At 39.6% G+C, this 23,724-nt stretch overlaps 1 protein-coding gene across 1 annotated transcript in view; it reads right to left on the bottom strand.

Moving 5' to 3' along the window:
* The window catches only part of LOC123031349 (histone-arginine methyltransferase CARM1-like), a 79,551-nt gene that overhangs the window by 26,636 nt on the left and 29,191 nt on the right, over positions 1 to 23,724 (bottom strand). Inside the window, exons 3-6 of the mRNA XM_044446208.1 lie at positions 21,614 to 21,720; positions 21,190 to 21,294; positions 16,044 to 16,154; positions 1,310 to 1,487 (exon numbers count right to left, since the gene is read on the bottom strand). Of these exons, the coding sequence (XP_044302143.1) occupies positions 1,310 to 1,487; positions 16,044 to 16,154; positions 21,190 to 21,294; positions 21,614 to 21,720 (501 nt within the window). The remainder of the gene's footprint in view (positions 1 to 1,309; positions 1,488 to 16,043; positions 16,155 to 21,189; positions 21,295 to 21,613; positions 21,721 to 23,724) is intronic.

Consider the following 23,724-nt stretch of genomic DNA (forward strand, 5'->3'; position numbering starts at 1 on the left):
TCATCCACCACAGCTTAATAACAATCTATTCACTCAATAACTAACTGTAATATGTTATTGTGAAGAGACCACCAACTGTTTCGGATATTCACTGATGATAATCTTCAAGGCTGGCAGTATTAAAGAACTAGTGTCACTGCTATGCATTTAACAAGGAATATCAAAAGACTGCAAAGCACTGTATAGAAGTTATATGTAATGAAAACATTAAAAAGACTAAGCACATTACAGAATTATATTGCCACCAGGGTAAGGCATGAAAAACAGTCACGTTCATTTCTATTGAATGAGGGCTTAACCCAACAACTGTGAAAATAATATGTGAATTGGTTATAACCAGGGCACCTGGCACTGCAATGATGAGCTAGCATATGAAAGATGATGCAGGAAATCTTTAGAAAAAATTGTGTCACCTTAATTAATATCAGCTAGGAGGCCAATTATTCTATTTCTGCAGAACACACTGAATTGAGAAGACACACTGTCTTAAGACAATGCTGCCATAAAACATGGATGGATGGAGATCCTAAAGCTCTTTACTGCATACCATATTCATTTGGAGTAAGTTGTTCAGGATGGCAATTTTACAATTTCTAGGAGAAGTCATAGTTTTAAAATGCTATAAAAGAGAAACAAGTTCTCATTAACCAGGAAAAACATCCCTATTGTGCAGATCAAGAAGACAAAACGTTAGTATAATTTGCCTTGTTACTTAAGTAGGAATTGACTTTTTAAGCATAGCAAATAAGGACTGTACCTTAAAGGAGAAACACTAACTCTGAAGGCAACAAAGCATCCTCAGTTGGGAGGGCTAAGAACAGTCACACTTGAAAATTAGGTATAAAGTGATAACCTGTTAGGTGATCAGGAAGATATAGCAGAAAGGCCTTTACTAATCCACACTATACCCAAGTCTCTCCTACTATATGTGGTACATTTTTCATCATTTTCAAAGCAAGATCTAATTGTCTATAGAACACTTCAAACAAGAGCTCCACTGATAAGCACTGTAATGTGCTGTAAAATTTTCTCATTCATCCCTGTACGGTCCTGTCCACTTGACAGGGAAACCATCCTAAAGACATCAGAGTAAGAGGGGATCTAACGCCCTTCTTAATGTTGGGCACAAGACATTCTCATCAGCTTATTTTAGTTCTTTAATTGGGCTTATTGTGGATAGTGATGCATGAAGTGAGAAGCAATCAACATTCGCTAATATACTAGACTGGAGCAAGCAGATCCTATTTGGTTGACCCTTTTCCTGTAGACTCTCAGTTCTCTAGTCAACAGCTGGCAAATATTGACTCACCATTTGACTTCAACCATTTCTTGGAGTGCAGATAGCTTTCCAGCATCCTTTCATTGAACAGCATATAACCCATGGGTTCAGAAACAATAACATCTACATTCTCAGGCAGGGATATTTCCTCTATTTTTCCTGACAGAACGCTGATCTTATCAGAGAGGTTATTACTTTGTACTAGAATCTGTAAAGTGAGGAATTGGAAAAACCAAAGTGTATTAGTTCCTTTGACCCATAAGAATATGAGGCGGTATCAGACAGGGGGTTAAGTAGAACCGTAGTTGCCTGTAACAAGAATGCCTAAAGACTCTCTGTACTAAAATTTTCTTACACAGTGGTTTTCCACACCCCACACAGTAGTTCTATCTAGCCAAAGTGGATTATTTCAGCTCATAAAACACAATTTTTAATTAGCTCAGAAATGCTACAATTGCCTGGACCCAAGTAGTTAAGCAATGTGTACCTTATCCTTCTTTCCATTATTGTAATAATGGGCACAGATAATTTTCTAGAATGATTATCTGCAAAAAGGTGCATATAGTGCTGTGGCACAACTGGGCAGCATACAAATGTTTTAAATAAATAAAATAAATTTTGAAGAGGATTTCATAGTATTCCACACTACAGTGTAGATTCTGGTATTGTAAATACTAACATATATTAAGGACCTTGTTCTTGTCTATAAGATACATACTGGATCAGACCAAAAGGCCATCTAGGACAACATTCTGTTCATACAATGGTCAACCAGGGGAAAACCCACAAGCAGGACATGAGTGCAGTAGCACCTTCCTGTTCATGTTTCCTGGCAACTAGTATACATAGGCATATTGCTTTCCAGTCAGGACTAACAGATAGCCTTCTCCTCTATGAATTTATCTAATCCCCCTTTAAAGTCCTCTGAATTGGCAGCCATTGCTACACCTTGTGGAAATTAATACCATAGTTTAACTGTGTAATGAAGTACTTTCCATTATCTTTCTTGATGCTCCCACTTCATGGAATGGTTCTGGATTTTTCTATTATGAGAGGCATTATGCTTCCAATATATTTAAAGAACTATTTATTGTTGGCCTTGATGTTGTTAGCAATTCGTGCCTCAAAATGCTTTTTTGCATCTCTTATCATCTGTTTGCATCTCCTTTGTACAAACTTGTGCTCCCCCTTGTTTTCCTCTCTTACACAAGACTTCCATTTTCTGAAGGAAGTCATCTTATTTCTGATAAGATACTGGTGACATCTTAAGCTTGATGCTACTTTTCTTAACCTGTGGTATATCTTAGATTCTATTAGTGTTGTTTTGAGTTATCTCCATACATTCTGAAGCGATTTAAGCCCCTTGATTCTCCTTTTCAATTTTCTTTTTCCTGTTCCCTCATTTTAGAAAAATCTCCTCTTTTGAAGTTGAACATGACCATGTTGTACTTTTTTGTCAATTGGCACTGTAGTAATTGTTTTGAATTTGTTCAACAGCATTTATATCTCATACTATTTTCTGGCCACTTAGATTAAATCTAGAGTTTCCTCTCCTCTGATCATTTTCATGAGCAATAGTTCTATGGCTCAGTCATTTAAGACATGGAGATGTTTAACCTCTTTGGTCATGACTGGAACATGCATTTATCCAGCCAATCTGGGGATAATTGAAACCACTCTTTATTATAACACTATTGGATTTGAAGGCCTTCCTGATTTCATTTTCCATTTCAAGATCACCCTGAGCATTCAGCTTTAGGGAAAAATACCATGCTTCTCATACTAAATGAACTTTGGAGCCCAATATGGCAACCCACAGTGCTTCTGTGGATATTTTTCCCCTTTTAGTTTTCTAGTCTGCTTTACCTTATGTCTTCTTTGACTTCTATAGCAATACCTCCTCCAGTATGTCTTTTCCAGTCCTTCCTATACAATTTTTATCCTGAGATGACCATAAATTACTGATTCTCTCCATTCTACCAGGTTTCTGTAATACCCACTGTACATAGGTTCTCCTTTCTTGTTTCTTGGTGTGAGCATCTTCTATTTTGACTCTCCAACCTCTTTGGCTGGCTATCAATCATACCATGCACTCAGGGCCAATTTCCTTTCCTTCTACGTTTGGACAATCAAACTTTCTCATCTTCATCCCCTAGGGATGATTTATAGGTGCCAATACCACTTTCATGGCTGGTCCTCCTTTCTGAGTCCATTTTATTTTATTCGAAGGATAGTAAGAGCTTTTTTTTACATGAGGCTGTTAATTACTGCATCTTAATTTGTTGCAGCACTGAAATCCAAGCTTTTCATGGACCTTTTTCCATTTCTGCCACATATCATCTAGGTAGCACTGTGCTATAGTGGAATAGCTCACATACACATGGAGAAATAGCACCATTTCTCCAGTCTATTATAATACCCAATTTTTCCCATTCTAAAAAGAAAATCAAAGGAAAATGTTCTGAGAAAGTCAGAAATAAAACTGGAGGACCTAAAGCACCCATAAGCAACCATGAGTAAGTAATCACAAACACACAGTGATTGTCTCATGTAAAAAAGTTGATATATTGCTCTATATGCAATAATATTCCTAAAAAGTGAACAATAAAGGGGTGTGGGGAGAAGAAAAATACAGAATTAGTCTTCAAAATCAAAGTTTCCCCTATACAACCATCACTGGTCCATCAAGGCTGTTTAAATAAACATGTCTTTCACAAGTGCTGAAAATAAAATAACATAGGCATCCATCTGCCATCAATATAGCAGGGACTTCCATAAGGAGGGTCACCAGTACAGGAAGATTCCAATTTAACTAGATACCAAATGGACTGCTGAAGTGAGTGGTGCCTTGTTGGACGCTCTCAGAGACCAGGCCAGCTAGTAAGGGAGAAAACACTCTTTTAAATATTCTTAAAGAATCCAAGTTGCTTAGGGTTTTATGCACCAAGAACAAAATCTTAAATCCAGTCCAGTTGCAAGTAGGCAGCTTGTGCAGTTCCCTCAGCAAAGAAGTTGCATGCTGAAAAGGGGCAATTCATTCCGCACTAGCTGCACCTTTGATACCAACTTTAAGGGCAGCCCAACATACAGCATGTTGAAGCAGTGTTGTCTTGAGGTAACTAGCACCTGTACCACTGCTAGTCCTGTCCAAGAGAGGCTGTAGCTAACATTACACTCTAAGCTGGCAGAAGTAGTAACTGTGGCCATCCAGCAAAGTTAGATCCAGGAGTAATGCTAGATTATGCACCTGATTGTTCAGAGAGCATGCGATCCCATCCAGAATAGGCAATAAGCCCACTTTCCAGATCTGGAAACCAGCTACTTCCAGGTCCTCTGTCTCCACAGGGTTCAGCCTCAGTTAACTGGCCCTCATCCAGTTCATTACTGAGCCTAGACACTGATTCAGGATTCACACAGCCTCACCTTATTCAGATGACATAGGAAAATAGGGCTGTGGGTCTTCAGTGAACTGATAACGTTTTGCTCCAAATTCCCTACTGATAACTCCTAGTACACTGCAGACCTTGTAGCTCAATTGTCAAGGGTCCAAGAATAGTCTTACTCCCCAAAATTGCCCTTGCAAATAGGACTAGAACCACTTTGACATATAGCTTCCAACATCTAAGAAATGGATAGAGATGGTCCAGGAGGATACCATGATTGATGCTATCAAAAGCTGATGTGAGCCTGAGCAGGTTTAAGAGGCTCATACTCCACTGTTCCTCTCTCAATAAAGGCAACCAGGACTGAATCAGTCCTGTAACCAGGACAAAACTTAAAATGAAGTTGGGAATCCTCCAAAAATGTCTGAAATTCCTCCCTACCTATTCAGACCTGAACAGTAGTTGTCAAATAGCACTAAATCAGTTAATTTCTTCAGGAATGATCACACTACTGCCATTGATTATGAAGCTTTCATGTTTCAGCAAACTATGGTAAATAGGATTCATCACAGCTTAAGTTTCAGAGGTAACACTAAATTGCCATTAATAAAAGATGGAAGCAAATGCTTCCAATACACTCCTCACAACCTTGCTGGATGGGAAGAGGGGAGTAGGGGTGTTCATTGTAGCTTGTTTATTATGAACCATAGTTTATTATATTTACTATAAGCCATAGTTTATTATGATATCCAAACCAGATGAATAGAGATGCAAAAAATACAACATTACATATTAAGTGATTGTCATACAAAACCGCAAACAACATAGGAGCAGTATACCTAGCATGCCATTTTCCCTTAAATATACCAAAACTGTCCATTATGGTCATTAGAGAAGGCTTTGCTAGTCATTCCAAAATTCATTCCATGGAATGCCTCAATAGCAGGTCTTTGTGGTGGTGAAGCCCAGTTTGTGAAATAAAACCTCCCTTGTGCAGTTTGGCAGGCAGGAATGTGGCACCTTTCAGACACCTGCTGCAAATGCACCTGTTTACCAAAGCTTTCCCTGGCTCATAATTCAATTAATCACACTGTTCAATCGCACTGCTTCTGTACCACTCTGTGTTGTTGTTGCTGTAATTGTATTGTTTTTTAATTATATTTTAAATGTGATTTTAATATTGAAATCACTTAGGGATTTTCCTTAATATTTGACTGTACAGAAATAACACAAATAAATAAAATCTTACGTCCCACTCTATAGCAATGCTATGAAGACTCTAGGGAAGAGAAAAACTGTGTGAATAAGCTCTAAAATATCCAGTGTGTGCTTCAGTATATTACTATACAAGCTATTCAATATTATTATCTTATGCACAGATTTACAGGCACAGCCAAGGCATTTAGAACTCATTTCCTTGCTTACATTATACTTTGCTCACAGGCCAAAAGTCTGCTAGCACATTCCCATTCTACAACTGTTAGCAAAGACAATAAAGCTGAAATACACCATTGAAAAAGCATTTAGGTCCATGCTGGAATTAATTCTAAAAAGACTTTTAAGAATGTTTTACATTTTACACACACAAACGCACACACACACTCAAATCAACATCAAATATAAGCCATTAAAGTCTGTTTTGGATTTCCATCATGCTGACAAGTAATTTTTTAAACTCCAAAAATAACTTCATGGTTAAGGTGAGTTACAGCTGAACAGGCGAGGACAAAGCAGAAAACTAAATCAATTCCAGGCTTTCATAAAATGTGATGGATCACTTCTATAATAGGACAGAGGACATTAAAAAAACTGAAAGAGGTTGCTCTTACTAGTGAAAATGAAGGTAACCTAAATGATAATGACAATATATGACTGTGTCACTTTTAACAGTCTGGATATTCTATACTGGAAAAGACTATACTGCCCAAGTTCTGTGTTATTCTTAATCCATACTTTGATTACTCCCAGTGTGAAAAACAAACAAACCTTGAATCAAACCAAACCAATTCTGTCCTGTCGTTCTTCCAATGGTAATTTAATACAGCAGCCACATTTGAGGTCAAATTTAATCACCAGTTAGCATATTTCAGCGTTGTTAGGAACCTCTGCCTCTTGGCCTTTAATGCTTATTTTAAAGACCAATGGTAATTAACCTCAAAGGGAGAGGCCGAGCAACACCGCCCAAAGGCTGCACAGAATGTGGGACAGCAAGCTTGCCACCCTTCTGGGAAGGGATTATCCAAATGCCGATGGTTAGACTGAGGGACCTCCCATGCACACTTCAGTCTGTATGGGGGATTCCAAGCCTTGCCTGGGAATTCCCTTACGCTGAATAGGCTGAACTCATTGAGCAGCTGAGTTCAAATTTGTCATGTCCCATGCAATAATGTAAGATCCTTAGAAAATCCATCCCAAAGATGTGACACTAATCAATATGTTACTAACCATCAAAATATTCTGAAGTACCTACACAGCTTTGTAGAAGTATACAAGTCTACTAAATGACTCTGAAAGAAGAGCTTTAAATTCACTTGAACAGGTTTTGTTACCCCTTCAGTAAATTCCATACTGAAAACCTCATAATTTATCAAACTTTCTTTGGAACGCAACAGAAAATATAACATACATTTTACCATACATCAAAAAAAAAAAAAAAACAGTGTCTCAGTTCTGTCATATAGCAACAAAGTCTTAAAAATTAAAATATCTGAGGGAAGATATTAATCATGACATCAGTTGCAAGGAAAGAGAATTCATGCCTTCATTGAGAGCTACCCTTGTCCTATAGCAGTGGTGGCGAACCTATGGCATGCACGGAGAGCCCTCTCTGTAGGCACGCAAGCCAAGTCATCCAAGCATCACCTCAGCAGCCGGGCATCAGATAAGAGTGAACATAGGGGCCATGTGTATGCTCGGAAAGGAGTAGTTGTGCCAGGTGATGATGTCACAAGCCACGACTCATTAGCCACAACTTGTCCAGGCTTTCACATGCCTGGTCAGTGCACTGCCAAGGAGATATATATATATATGCTTGGACTGGCCGTGACTTGTTTTTTCTAAACTAAAACCTCAGTTTTCATGTTTTATTGCAGTGTTCACAATTTGCAATAAATAAATGGGGTTTGGGTTGCAGTATGGGCACTTAGTCGCTAAAAGATTCATCATCACTGGGTTGGGGTGAGAAAAACAAGCTGTCCTGGCATGATTTTGATGGTTGGAATGTGTTTAGAATGGGCAATGTTGAGCTGTGCAGAAAAAGCTACTCAAGGATGGATTTTTCAAAATCGTCCTATTTTCAGTGGAACTTTAGCCCTGTGTTAGGGTTAGAGGTGTGCACCAGGGTAGGGTTAGGGTTAGAAAAATGAGGTGCCCTGGCATGATTTTGATGATTGGAATATGTTTAGAACGGGCAGAAATTATGAACTGTGCAGAAAGAGCTATTCAAGGAAGGTCTTTTCAAAATCGTCCTATTTTCAGTGGAACTTTAGCTCTGTATTAGGGTTAGGGGTGTGCACCAGGGTAGGGTTAGGGTTAGAAAAATGAGGTGTCCTGGCAGGATTTTGATGGTTGCAATGAGTTTGGAATGCGCAGAAATGATGAGCTGTGCAGGAAAATCTACTCAAGGAAGGCTTTTTCAAAATCATCCTATGTTTAATGGAACTTTCACCCTGTATTAGGGTTAGGGGAGTGCACCAGGGTAGGGTTAGGCCAGTGGTGGCGAACCTGTGGCACGTGTGGCCCAGCGGGCATGCAGAGCCCTATCTGTTGGCAGGCGAGCCAAGTTGCCCCAGCATCATCCCAGCAGCCGAGCATCAGGTAACTGTGCACACTGGGGCCATGCGCATCCTCAGAAAGGCTAGCAGCGCCAAGCAATGACATCACGAGCTGCGACTCATCCGAGCTTTTGCATGGCCAGTCAGTGTGCTGCCAAGGATACACACACACACACACACACACACACACACACACACTTGTTTGGACTGGCTGTGAGGTGTTTTTTCTAACTAAAACCTCAGTTTTCAAGTTTTATTGCAGTGTTGGCACTTTGCGATGAATAAGTGGATTTTGGGTTGCAGTTTGGGCACTCGATCTCTAAAAGGTCCGCCATCACTGTCCTATAGAACAGCATAGTTGCAAACACATCATTGCAAACAAATCAACAATACCCCACAATGTAAAGGGTGTTAACATTTGTAAGAACAGTGTCTGAGGTATCACTGACACTACATTTTAAAACATTATTTTTAATCATATGACTATATATTGTCCCATTAATGTAACATATAATAGCTACTTAAGTGTATTAAGTAGAATAATCCTGAGTAGTAAATACATACTAACAACATAAAGAACCGCTCCTGTTTGAAATGCGTTTATTGTATGCCGCCTTGGAAAACCCTCTTGGGTCAGATGCATACTTAGTCATAGTTAGACTAGTCCCACTCTTATCAATGAAGCTTAAGGTAGTCATGACTAACTTGCCCGTTGGTATCAGTGGATTTAAGTGAAGCATGACTAAATATGACTCCAACTCTTGTATTCAATGAGGACTTACACATCTTTAAAATAAATAGGTAGGCTACACTGATGAAAACACTGTGAATACACTAGGGCAACTGATCTGGAACCCTATGAATACTCTCTTAATTTCTCAAGCACTGTCTGCCCTAGATTTTGAGCTGCTGAAACTAGCTGGCTACAAAGATGCCCAAGGATAACCTTCCATGGCACATTTTGGAAAGATCAACCTGCAAACACAAGAAAAGGGTCTGCTAAAGTATTTGCCTAACAGCAGCTATTAAGTCTGGCCATATATAAAACTGAGGGTTCCAACTGAATGCAAACATTTGCAGTTGCAATTGGGATCAAAATAACCCCATTTGGGCAGCAGAATGCATTTCTCAACATGAACACTGCAACTGAAAAAAAAAGAAGCTTTGCTAGGTCATGGGGAAGGTTCTAAACTGATTTTCTGTTGTGAGCTGCCCCGAGGCTTCGTTGCGATGGGGACGGCATAAAAATGTTTTAAATAAATAAATAAAAATATTTGCACACAGGTAGCACAAACAACTGCTATTGACTCCAAATATCATTTGAGGTGATTCTTAAGGAGAGTGAGGATGTTTGTCTATTGTGAAGCATCTGTAAAGAGTAACAAATGCATTTAAAATGCATTTTGCATGGTCATATTGACCCCTAACATCTTGTGTTTCCAGTGGCCCCAGTCATTCCAATAGGGCTACAAAGCTGCTGCTGCTGCTGCAGTAGTAATAATATTCACTAGGTTTAGGAGTCACTTGCTGGGAAACAAAGAATTTCAGAAGGCTGCTACCAAGCATTTCTTTTTTAAGTTTGACGACTTGACTCTGTCTACAGAGAGTTAAATTCAAAGACCTCCACAAAGCAAAACTATAGAAAACTTGAAATACCACTAAAATTCAAACTACAACATTACATGCTACAAGCACCACCTTCAGTAGCAAGCCAGTTGAGCTCTCCTGAGTAATTTGGGGGCTGCGATCATCTACTTCAATGAATCCAGTTTTGGAGACTTTGGTGGTCTACTGAGTTTCTGAAACATTTTAAAGATAAACATGCCCACCTTCATGCTGATTTGAATGCTACTGAAGCATTGTCTATAGAGATGTCCACTGCATTGTTTTGCCCTTTGCACTGCCCTGTTTCATGGGACTAGTTTCAGCTTTTTAAGCATGAGAATGTGGACAGGATGTGGCTGTGAAGGGAGTGGTGGTACAATCGCTACTGAAAAAATTCTGTCTGGATCCAGAGATGTATACTAACTCCCTGTTACAAATACTTCCTTTCTGGGAAAAGCGTTTGAGTGAGTTGTGGCATCTTCGCTGCAAGTGCTTCCAGATGAAAATAATTTTCCTGATCCATTCTAGTCTATTCTATTCTCCTGAACTTTCTTCAAGGTTTAGGAGTTGGTGACACTGTTTTATGGTGCTTCCACTTTTACCTATGGGGCTGGTTAACAGCTGAATTGTGGGCTGCCACAAGGCATGATTTTGTTCCCAGTGTTGTTAAACATATATACAAAGCCATTGGGAGTAATCATTCATTAGGAGATCTACGAAAAGGTATCAGTATGGTGAGGACACATAGTTTGTTTGTTTGTTTGTCTACATGTATTTATAGGCCACCTATAATTGCCGAAGCCTTCCTAGGTGGCCCACAACGCATAAGTTCCACTGCGCTGTAACATTTCAGCTGGAAGAGGCTGTCCACATTCTGAACCAGTGTCTAGGTTAAATAAGGGCTAAAACACTGAAGCTAAATCCTAATAAAATAGAATCCCCTTGGGCAGGTAGTTCCAACATCTGGGAACAGCATTGTTTACCTATTCTGGATGGGGTTGCATGCCCCTTGAAGAAACAGGCTCATAGTTTGGGAGTGCTTCAGGATCCATCTTTCTCCCTGGAAGTCCAGGTGACCTCAGCAGTTTGGAGCACTCATGCCCAAATTCAGCTGCTATGGCAACCATGCCCATTCCTGAATATGGATTAATTAGCCAGTGCGGGACACGCATTGATAAGCTCACCATTACACCACTACATTACTCCACTATGAGCCATTGTGCCTGTTTGCAAGCTGTAGATGGCACAGAAAAAATAGCCACTAGGGTGTTAGGTGGGGCAGTCAGTCAAATACACCCTGCCCATGTGTTAAAATAAGTCTCCTACTCGCCTATTAGCTGCTGAGCCATAGTCAAGGTTCTGAACAACTGGGACCAGGGCACCTAGCAGCCCACCTTCCTATATTCACGACCCATTAAGAACTTAGCAGAAGGCCATATAGGTCATTCCTTGACAAACAGAATGTTGCCAAATTTCGCCATTTTCAGTCATGGCACTCATCCACTGGAATGTCCTCCCCCATGCTGTTTGGGAGGCAGAAAATGTGCCGAATTTCAACTGAAATACCCTGAAAACTCTTTATCCAAGCTTCCCCTAGGTTGTAACTGATACCCTGCTTCTGCTCTCTTAAATTGTTTTTTAATTGTTTGTGCTATTTATTTCTGTTGTACTTGTAATTCGTTACTGAATATTCCAATAGTGATTTTAATCTTTTAGAATGCAAAATATGTGACTATTTGATCATAACAAGCAGTAGTATTATTAATAGAAAGAATTAATGAAACAGTCTTAGAATGAAAATGAATTTGCTAATTAATATTTAAACATCTTAATGCTGGAATAATATGTGAATGTACGATTTCAACCTTGGGCTAGAGTTCAAGAATTCTGTATGAAGTCTGCAGCTCTGGTTTAATTAATTCTACAGTTCAGAACCATTTTATCCTCTATACCCTGCTATATTTTATTGACAAGTAAAGTCAGATAGATTGGCATTATATTACATTTAATTAGTACTGAACCTAATTAATTTGATCACAGGCCTGATTTTAATTAAGCAGGTAGGCAGATCAACAGGCTTCAGTTCAAAATATTCATGGTTTTAAAGATAATGTTCCTACTCAAGTAATCTGCTGAATTAGAGCTACAGACTGTGTTACTGTTTGCTTAGCAGGAGAGGATGAACAGAAAAATCTCATCAGATGCTAAAATATAGAGCTTAAAAGAAAACTGTTTTGTGCAGTGTGTTGGTTATTTAATTTGACATGCATATTGCCAAGCATTTTAAATAATTCATAGGATGATTGCTAGAGGGCCCAACATAGTTCTGAGATATTTTACGGTCTCTTGGCCACACTTCTTTCTCTCCAGAAAAAGCTCAATCTGGATTGTGCTTTTTTGAGCCAACTTGAAAAAAGTTGTTTTCCAAACAATCTTCAAAGTGGTGGCTTATCGTGAATAGGGAGATCCTGAACATCTAGTATTTTTAATCTGTTAAGTCAAGAAACGCCATTGCAGTGTGGGCCACACATCACTGGGAAATATGAGGACTTGTTCACAGTGAGAACTTGAAGCAAGGACTTCAATGAATTCTGACTTGGAAGAAATTAAATATGTCAGAGAGACAGGAAGCATCACAGAGAGTTCCAAGTGATGCTGCGGCTGGAAGCCAGGCAAACTTGCCTGCATGCTCCTCCAACAAGCAGAGGATTGTGAATGACCCTGAAGCATAGTTTTGTTTCCCCTTAGACTGTTTAGTTCTACCTACACTATGATGGAGACTGTCTCGTTTAAAGGGTCCTGCTCTGCTTTGGAAGCCTCCTGCTGCCATACAAAGTAGTAGCTATCATGTAGTTGTATCTTAACGGCTGGAGTTCTTAAACTGACAATGGGAATGCACAAAACATGTATGTTTTGTACATACAGGAGCTCTTCCCTGGGCCTCCCAGAATTTCATCCTAAGGAGGTGAAAACCTCATTACAATTCTCTGTAGTCAAGCCCTTTCCCCATTTGGATAACTCAGGATCCTTCATCTAGAAGGATGAGGGATTGGGATGCTGGACCATGACACCATTATCTTGTATGATGTTTCTACAGTAATTTCTCCACAGGAAAGCATTCTGAAACAAGACAATGATGGTTATACAGCAGTATAATGTAAAATCTCTCAGCTGCCAATCTCTGCTTTCTATCATTCAAATTTCCCTAAGCAGTTTTATTTGTTAAGATTTTGTATGGTACACAAGAGAGCAGATGGTTTACTAGGTAAGCATACTGCAAATAACATACAAGTAGAGAGCCAGTGTGTGTAAGTGGTTAAGAGTGCAGGACTGGGACTTAGGCAATCTGGGCTCTAGTTCCCACCTGGCCATGGAGCCAGCTGGGTGACTTTGGGCCAGTCACAGACTTTCAGCCCAACCTATCTCACAGGGTTGTTTTTGTGGAGGTAAGTTTGAGAGCAGAAGGAGAAGAATGATGTAAGCTGCTTTGAGTTTGTTACAGGGGGAAAAAGTGGGATATAAATCTAATAAATAAATAAAGTAGATCATTTGCAAATTAAAACACAAGCAGATGCATCTCAAACTGCTGTTACATTACTTTTTACTCATACTAGAATTCCCCCCCAAAATACAAAGCAAATACTTTGGATGTTTTTAGAGCCAGCTAAGTGGCATCCATGGTGAAGAATGCCTTCCACCACTGCTGCTTTCTACACAAGTGATGAACTCCTGGGTAGAGTTAATCTGGCAATTCATAGTTTGGCCAGCTTCCTGATTAGACTTCTGGCATAGATTGTACATGGGGTTACTTTTCAAGACCATTCAGAAGTTCAGTTAGTTCACAATGCAGCTGCCAGATTACTATCTGGGTCCGATCACTGAGAAATTATTTCACCCCTGCTTAAACAAGCTCCATGGCTCTGGGTGTTATCTCTGAGCAAAATGCAAAGTGCTGGTGCTTACCTTTAAAATCCTACACAGTATGGGGCCCAGGGACATGAGGGAATACTTCTGCTGTAACAATCCATTCATGTGCTGAGGGGTCACTCACAGAGGTCCCTTCCAGGTACACCCTTATCTGGGGAGATATAGGTGGCAACCAAGGTGGGCACCATCTCAGAGGTGGCACTCTTTCCAGGAGTGCACTCTTTGCTGCCTCTCCTGCTGGTTTTATCTGTTGTTTCTTGTGCATGGCTTTTAATACCACTATCACTGTCCTCAAAGCATAATATATTGAAGTAAGGGGAGTAAGATGTATTAAATAAATAGTAAACCTCTGAAAGAGCAGGGGATGGTATACAGCTAGTAATTCTCTTTCTAGGAAACCAACCTTTCCTCTTTCCAGGCTAAACTTTTGTTCATCAGATAGAAACTTTCATATTGGTGACACAATCAAATTCATAGAAATGATTACACCTCCTCTTTGGGTCTCTAGTAAAGAGAAAAACTGGTGCAAACACTCTCAGAAAGACGCCCTATTCTCCAGTTTCATATGTCAAACATCTCTGTATTCCTCAAGGGATAATTTTTTATTACCAGTGATCCTAATACCAGTTGACCTCTCCTATACAGGGAACTTTGCCTCATTCTTGATTGCTGCTACATCCTGTTTGTTCAAGTGCTCTCCATAAATTTCCTTTAACTGAACACTACTACTACCTTTCTACAAATTACTGACATCCTAAACCCAAACACATTTATTTGGAAACATCGCTTTGATTTCAGTAGAATGAGTTTCCAGCTAAGTGTAAGCCTATAGCATAAAAGCAGTCAGATTTATTTAGTCATTTGGTTAATCCTGGCAAGATATACAGTACAACTCCAAGCTTATCTACTCAGAAGTAAGTTGCACTGAGTTCTGTGGGACTTATTTCTAGATAAGTGAGTTCACAAATGCAGACTTAATCCTGGAAACCCACTCTGCCTTCTTGCAAAATAAAAGGTTTAGTCTTTCTCAGAGCTAAGGTAAAATCTTAGGTCTAAAATATGGGGCCATACAATGGAAAAACTGGCACACTCAGCTGAAAACTAACTAGATAAAACACATGGTAATTTAAAATTGTCTACATTCAACTGAGAAATGTTTGCAACATGCCTACCTCTTCCATTTTTGCAAGCAATACTACTGGGATGACAGCACAACACACATTCTGTTCCCTTCTGGGTCAGTATTTCATTTTGTTTGCTTTGGTCCAAATAGCTTTGGCAATAGCCAAAATATCCCGATAATCAGTTTGGTATGAAAAGCAGAGCTATTTCATCAGAGCCCCATGGAAATCTAAGAAATAATAAATGTAGATGTATCTCATTTCAGTTCATCCAAATCCTGTAACCTAAACCTCCAAGAGTTTTCAGCTTAAGTGCTGGTCCCTGCACCATTGGTTCACCATACCCCCAGACCTGTATCCATCCTGTGCGTTTGTGTTTGTGTACTTCCCCATACATGCACATGCACAGATTCAAACCAAAGGCACAGGATTCACTATTCAATAGGATAATTTAATTTAACCATCTTCTAGGATTAAGCCTTTGTTTTGAAGGCAGATCTTAGGCTATGCCCTGGTCAACTTTGACACAGATCAAGTCCTGCTATAATACTAAAAGAAGTAAATATATTTTATTTTAAATATTAGAAGTAAAACTCTAATATTTAAATAGTAAAACTTAACTCCCTTTGTGATACATGTCCAAAAACACAATTGAGTGGGTTCGATTGAAAATGATTAACAGGAAGCGAGTCTCCCTGAAGTAAATCCAACCTGCTGTTGTTTAATGTGAAGGGTCAGGGTGTTAGAAGAATTAGCTCCAAGCGCCAAGGCACCATCTTGACAAAGCCCTGTGAAATGAAGGAGGAATGTGCCAAAGCCACTGTTGATGGTCAACAATAACCTAAACTGTGAGCACCCCTAAATTTACAGTACAGTTATTGATACCTTAATTCTGCGGCACACAGCAAAACATGCCAAACTAATTCAGGAACTGGATCAAATCCAACGCACTCACCTCAGCATATTTTGCCACTGAGCTAGCTTCAACAGCATATACTTTTCTAGCTCCAGCTTGGACAGCAAAAAATGAAAGGATTCCTGATCCACATCCAACATCAAGGACTACCTAGAAACCAAAAGGCAGGGGATGGAGAAGTACATCATTGTACAAAGCTTTGCTTATATTTTATCAGTAGATTCAGAAAAAATAACACTACTGCTCCCAACTGATGCTGTCCATCATGTATACACTCTTGCATGAAGCATACTAACCGGAAAGAGCTTCTAACTGAAGTATATTTGCAAATATTTCTTCATTATATTTTCAAATTGAAGTCTTAGCATCAAATTCATATTGTATTTATATGGCATTATAGTGACATGAAAGCAAATAATAATGAATTGTTTTAATGAATGGATGAGTACTGTGTATCTTAGTTTACTTAACATGGTAAATGTGCAAATAAATGAGAACTGAGTCCTATAAAGTATTTCAGTGCTTTCTTTGCTATAGTATTATTTACCAGAAGCATTAGCAAAGTTGTGGAAGAAGAGCCTGGACAAATATCTTAGGATTATTGGTTTGCTCCCTTAAGGACCAAGAGATTATTTTCAAAGCACTCCCTAGCCTTGAGGTGCAATGCAACCACAATTACAATGCTCTTGTCCCCTAATGCACCATGGTTAAGGAAGACAAGTTTTGAAAGCACTGTTTTTTTCCTGAAAAATAAGGAAAACAAAGAATCTTGCATCAAGAATTGAATTAAACACACACACACACACACACACACACACACACTGCAGCTATTGATGTAGCTGCTTGTATTAATTTTACCAAAGAGAGCAACTACTGCCTTTAAATTAGGCAACATTAATCACTTTCACTCCCACCTTGGAGGCAATGCTGGACTTTATTATGGGGATACCAGAAATGCCCACTCACAAGATATGCTTGTTAACATATTTGTTGCTGAAATGGGTTTTAACTCTCTTCAGTTTTTTTATATCTTATTGTTGTGTTTATAAATGATTTGATTTAATGCTATGTTTTAACTGAGATTTTTTAAAAGAAGTATTTGATATTTTATAATTGGCATTTTAGCCACCATGAATTCCATTTTCAGAGGAAAGGTGGGATATACATTTAACTGATAAATCCATATAAACCTGTGAATGCTTAGTTATCTTTTCCCCTCTTTTGCAACCTCAACAAAGTAACTCATATCCACCTACGCAGCAGCATCTCATGTAACTCATCTCATTTCTTTTCCTAGAAAGATTGGTGTAGTAGCACTTGAAGTGCTGAAGATGTTCATGCACTGACCAAATCTTTCCTGCCCTTCCTTTTCCCTTCAACTATGAGTCATACTATGTAATACATAGTATGTTAAATGTGCAGCATGTAACTAATGATAAGTTAGGTTTAACTCTTCCCTTATCCAACTACTTCTTTTCCAAAATCTGCCTCTTGTAGGAACTAAAGGGGGGACCTCCGTTGTTACCAGTGAGCCCTGTGAATGGGATGTGGAGGTGTGTGTGTGGAGGGGGAGGGTGGAAAACAAGCAGCTGAGGTGAAGACAGTTTTAAACTTCCTCGTCTTTCACACAGTGGTTCTAATCCATATTGGAAACCCACATAGTTACTCATGAGTAAGAAAGAAAGTCAGCTGAACCATATTCAGCGCATGGGCTGAGAGCAGGCGCAGAGAACAGCCAAGTTACAAACACATTACCATTCTGACAAATGTTTGTCAGAGATGATCCCTGAAGTAACCTGAAGTAATGTTGCTGTTGTATTTGCTCTGCCTCACCCTCTCTTGATTTGATATTGCTGCAGGTTTGGTTTTATGCCATTACTTTTACATAATTATATCAATGGTTATGTTTTGGTATGATCGTTATTAACCTCCCTGATGTTCTCTTGGGGGTGTGGACAGTAGGGCAGGTTTCCAAAACCCAATGCTGCCCAGATGTGTCGGACTAAAAATTAGCTTTGGGAGGGCCACACAGGAGGGGATGGAAGATTAACTTGGTGGCCAAACCCAGCCTCTAGAACCATCAGTTCATCATCTTTGTTCCGCATTTTGAGAAAATAAAGGAGTATGGTAGCAAGCAAAAAGAAATCTTATCTGTAATGGAGCTCTCCCTGGTAAATATCTTACCAAATGGGTCACCTATTCCTAATCTAGATGAAATCTTCATGACATAAAAGAGAAAGCTATAAAACAAAAGTATTTCAGTGCATGCCATTTCATTAAGCCAAAGTGTTTTTGGTTGACTTGAAAATGCATTTCTTGTATTTTACTTGACAACAATTAACTTTGTCAAAATACACTTTTCCAAACAAAGTTAAATTTGTTCTAATACAAGCATGGTAAATTAAATTTATAGCATAATAGTTTTAGAAAGCAGCTAGAGTACAATATGCCACTTCTTAAATTCCTTAATGGATACAGTTAATGAATACTACTTTTTGCTGTAACTAACTAATGTACATTCCCTGCCCCATGTTTTCAGAAAGCCACTTACCCTTACGCATCCAAATAAAAAAAGGCATCATACTATGTAAAATGATAAATACCACAAGACACTTAGCCCAGAAAAATGCATAGCCTCAATTTGGAAAATCTTGAGTTGAACATCATAGTGTTCCCAGTGTTGTCTCCCATAAATTTTGACAGCAGTATGGCGTTAACATCCCTGTTCTTAAAAACAGTCATTCTGTTTTTTCAAGACTGAGAAATGCGAGAGATAGAAAACTAATATTACCCAAGAAACCATGCACTACCTAGTCCTCTAATGAAGTAAGTCCAACTGCATGGAATCAGTTGATATTTTTTTTACAGAGATTTAGTGAATGCTTGGGTTGCAAAACCTGCTATTTTATATAGTCTGAAATTAAACCCTTATACCAAATAATATCCAAGTTCATTTTCAATAACAACTATGGAATTGAATTAGGCTCTTTTTTCATTTCAGTGGTGGCAAACTGTTAGAAGTAACTTTCTCCAGCATATGGTTTTACCCAGGTATCATTGGCCCACAGCGTGTGCCTCAAAGAGCCAAACCTACAAAGCAGCTATGGCAGCACATGCTGATTAAAAGCAAGCAAGCAAGCAAGCAAGCTCCTTAGCAAAATCATGAAATGTACAACTATGACCTTAGAGTTGGTTCAGCAGGCCCCTACTCTTGCTATACATTTAAGGGGCAGGATTCATACTTGGTCAGAGTAAAACCATGGGCATCAATGGGACATGTTATGCCTACCTTAAATCCCACTGCTTTCAAGGCTGGCAATGCCCAGGACCACCCCTCCCTCTTTTTTCATTACACCATTTTCTTTTCCTCTCAGCCAAGCAGGTTACATTGAGACAGGCTGTTCTTACCAGAGCTCTGATCACTTACAGAGTGCTTCTGAAATCAAGGCAATGGCTACATGAAATTAGGCAGACAGCTGCATGCAGCCCTAGAACTTGCAGTTTGCCCACCCCTGAGTTAGTCCAATATTCTCATCCCAACAGTGGTCAGTTAGTTACTTTCAGAAAGCCTGCAAGTGGGGCATGGAGGCAACTACCCTCTCTGGTATTTGTCCCCAGTAATTGGTATTCAGAGGTAGGCTACCCATCAACAGATCCCATCCCCTGAATAGTGTCTAATCTCTTTTCAAAGCTAGTCAGCTCTTTGGTCATCAGCAAATCTTGTGGCAGCTAATAGTGTTGCATGGGAAAATCCTGCTGCCAGTTTCACCAGGCAATCCCATATTTTGGAAATATATATTAATCTATGTCTGTGCATGTGTCGGGGAGAGAGAGAAAGAAAGAAAGAAAGAGAGCTTGCATACTTTCTCCAAACTATTCCTGATTTTACAAAGTATGTATCCTAGTCCCTCTCCACAAACTCCTTAGTTGTCCATTTTATCATTGTTGTTGTTGCTAGTTGCGAAGTCGTGTTCGACCCATCACGACCCCATGGACAACATTCCTCCAGGCCTTCCTGTCCTCCACCGTCCCCCGGAGTCCACTCCAGCTCACGCCGACTGCTTCAGTGACTCCGTCTAGCCAGCCATCATTAAGACATGCCAAATGTTTTAAGCTATCTATTCCTTGGCAAAATAATAGTAATAAAAAATCAATTCCTTCCTAATTTGAGGCATTCTTTTGCACTCTTCTTTTTAAACTCTCTGGTATCTTTCTTTGAGATGGGTTGACCAGAATAGCAACCAGTATTGCAAATGTACTCCTTTTACTGAATTATATAAAGCATTCAGGGTGTGTCAAGATGGAGGGTACCTTGCACTATGAATGAGCAGACACAGTGCAGCAATGCCATTTTTTCTTTCCCTTATGTACAGCACTATAGTGCATGAAAGCACTCTACAGTACTAGCCATTGCCTATTTCAGTTTCCTTCCTAAAAATCCCTAAGGTGGAATTTGCTTTATTACCACCACACACAGAGCTGCTGTTTACACTGAACATCATGCCAGGTTGTGCCCATGAGGAGTGAGGATGGGCCATCCTGCCTTGCACATTCTGGCTATCTGGCTACAAGGCTGTGGCTCTCCTGCCACCCCTTGGCCCCACCTAGCTGGACCTTCTACAACCTTTCAGTGAGGTGTCCACAGGCAGAGAAGACTTGAAGAGCAGCTTTAGTCTGGTGGCACTGTGCATGTGTTGACTGCAGAAGACTCCCTGATTCCATACTTGATGTTTTGTGTTAAAATGAACTGTGACAGGGAGATTGAGAAAACTCCAGGATCTTAGGAAAATCTCAAGAAGCAACCGGAAGTCAGAGCAGACAGTTTTGGTCCAGATGGCTGAATGGCTGAACTCCATAGCCCTCTCTAGGTGTTCTCCCTCCTGTCTTGAATGAATGTATAAGGATAGGAGCATGCTCTCCTTAGCCCTCTCTGGCACTGCAAACATCGCCTTGTGCTCATGGAGAGTAATGACCTGAATGGGAGAATTTCCTGTCTCCAGGGAGGCTCTCCACATAATTGTGATCCCTAGAAAACTATGGAACCCTGGAAAAATCCTAACTCAGCAGAGGAAGAATGCCCAAGGAAGAATACTGTTACGCCTGTATGACAAGTAATGACAGGACTCAAGCAGATGGGCAATGCCAATATTTAGAACTGGGCTACCAGACACCTAACAGAGCTTACCTTATCTTTAAAATCTATATGGTTCTGTAGTATTGCTCTGTGATATGTGGCCGTCCTCACAAAATCCTGCATCATATTCTGTTGTTGAGATAAGCATCCATAAAACTAAAAGGAAATAAGGAGAAGGGGGAAAACAGAGGGGGAAAACATATAAAAATTTGTCCTGTACTACTTGCCTGTTGTACTTCACACATTAAGGGTGCAATTCTGCACATGCTTAGACAGAAGAAAGTCACACAACTTCCAGTATGCCCCAGCCTGTCATACTGAAAGTTGTGGGACTTTCATTCTGTCTAATCATACCTAGGATTGTGCCCTAAAGGTAAAGTCCTACAGAAGCCCAAGTTGCCTGGATCAGGAAGCACCGTAAAAGGGGAAAATATTGAATTTACCTCAAGTAGGGTTAAGATGCAATGACCTCTACCTGAAAATATTGAGCTGCCGAGGATTCTTCTGTTCTCTGACTGAACACAGAGTGCTCTTTATGCTGATTCCTACAGTTCTTCAGTGCATTTGAAAATGTGCTATACTCTGAAACAGAAAAGATGAGGCAATTAAACACACAAGCAAGCAATACATGACATACAGAAATTTCTAGGTTTTCTAGGTTTTCCTAGTTTCCTGGACAAAATTGTGTCTGCTATATGAAACTGTGCCTGCTTATCTATTAAGGTAAGCCGTATCAGTGCCAGATTGTCAAATAGCCTGCAAAGTAAGCCAGGCAACTGAGTTATGACTGAATTGCTCTCTATCATCTATAAAATGTAACACGACATTTTGCTAATGTAAATGTGTGAAAAGCTAACCATGAATTAAATTCTATGCTCTGTTCTTTTCTTTCAAAGAGATCAATGCATTAGAGTGATTCTGCTCCCATGGATAGCACAGCTGCGTGCCTCTTCTCTTATTAAAAATAGCCCTTTTCAATTTAACTCTCGAATCACTTCAAATGTAATAGAGAAAAACAGGTGTTTCATTAATTATCATTAACATCTTTTTAGTTAGTCTGAACAGGGTTTATGTACTGCTTTATGTCGCACAGTAACAGTTTCATCGAGATTAGGACTCAGTTCATCTGTTAGTCCACAGTAATCTTAAAATGATGTCATGCCATCGACATTACTGAGTCAGCTCATTTTTGCAGGACCTTTGCAATACCGTCTCTCAGCAATTGTCCAATCTGCAGCCATGAAGGATTCCCACCTGCCTCCACCCTAGAAAAGTGTTCCAGTGTCCTTATGAGGACGCAACACTGTTCCATCTGCTCAAGGCTGATTGGGCATCCCAGCTTCCTCCACAAAGCACTTGTTCCAGCTGAGAGAAAAAAGTTCAAATCATCACCAGGGACCAAGGGATCTGCCAGTTACAGTTTATCATTTTTCCAACCAGCCTCAAGTTTGGTTCATCCTGATCTTTAAGAAGTTCTCCAGTCTTTAATTTGGTTTGTTACAAACTTTGAAAATTTTGCTAATATTCGTGTAAACTTTCAGAACCATTCTTGTATACATGTCTCTCAAAACACATATCTTTGTATGCATTTTAGTCCAACATACAAATGATTTGTATGCAAGTGTCTCCATATAATGTATACCTAAGCATTATATTATCTAATATATCCATTCCTGGATTGGAGAATTCTATTGCAAAATTCAGAACAAATTTTGAAGGACAACTGTTTAAGCTTGCATAGTGGTTCAAATGTGTAAAACCGGGCAAGTTCACACTACAATGTCAAGTGAATAAATTTTTCCGCCATCCCTAGCTGGTCTCTGACCCTTCTGTCTCTCAGTATTTTGGCCTCACCTACTGTCTTATGGAGGAAATGCAGCTCTGATTGAGAAATGAGTATTAAGAGTCTTTGCAATGCTATTTTTATTCCCCTTACATTCTTAGAGAGTTTGAAGAACAGACCAGAAAAGTGCTATGGATGGACATCTTTTGCACGTTGAAAAGGATTGCCACAAATGAGAACAGAATCAAACTTTATCATGACGTACTTTTCAGATGAGTATTTTTCCAGTCAAAGTACAAGGACATAGGTTTGCAGTAATTTTAGCCCTCCATTTCCCTAAAATTGATTAATTAAGTAACCTAAACAAGGTATGTTAGAGTCACTGGTTTTCTTAACCATCAAATTATGTAGTCAATGACATATGAATCAAATTTGCCTAGCTCTCTATTGTTACCAATAACTCGATGTGGTAGGGGTGCAATCCTGCACATGAGCTCCTGAACTCAGAGTGGGATGAGTGTCAGAGACCATTTTTGCCATCCTGTCTGTCCTGCAATTTTCACTCACCTGGGGAGGGAAGGAGTCTGGAATAGTTGCAGGATAGATTATATCCTGGCTGCTCCAGGGTCCTCCTCTTCCTTCAATTACCCCTTTCTTCAATCCTCCAAGATCACTTTCCCAAACTTGGGGAGCAGCTGGTGCAGCTCTTTCCATGCCAAGTATGAGGGGGCACTGACCAATCTCCATTTCCCAGTTCTGAGGTTAGAGAGCTGTCTCTGACCTTGGACCTGGGAATCTGAACA

The sequence above is a fragment of the Varanus komodoensis genome, unplaced genomic scaffold (assembly GCF_004798865.1).
Source record: "Varanus komodoensis strain SLA01 unplaced genomic scaffold, ASM479886v1 scaffold5, whole genome shotgun sequence".
Lineage (NCBI taxonomy): Eukaryota > Metazoa > Chordata > Lepidosauria > Squamata > Varanidae > Varanus > Varanus komodoensis.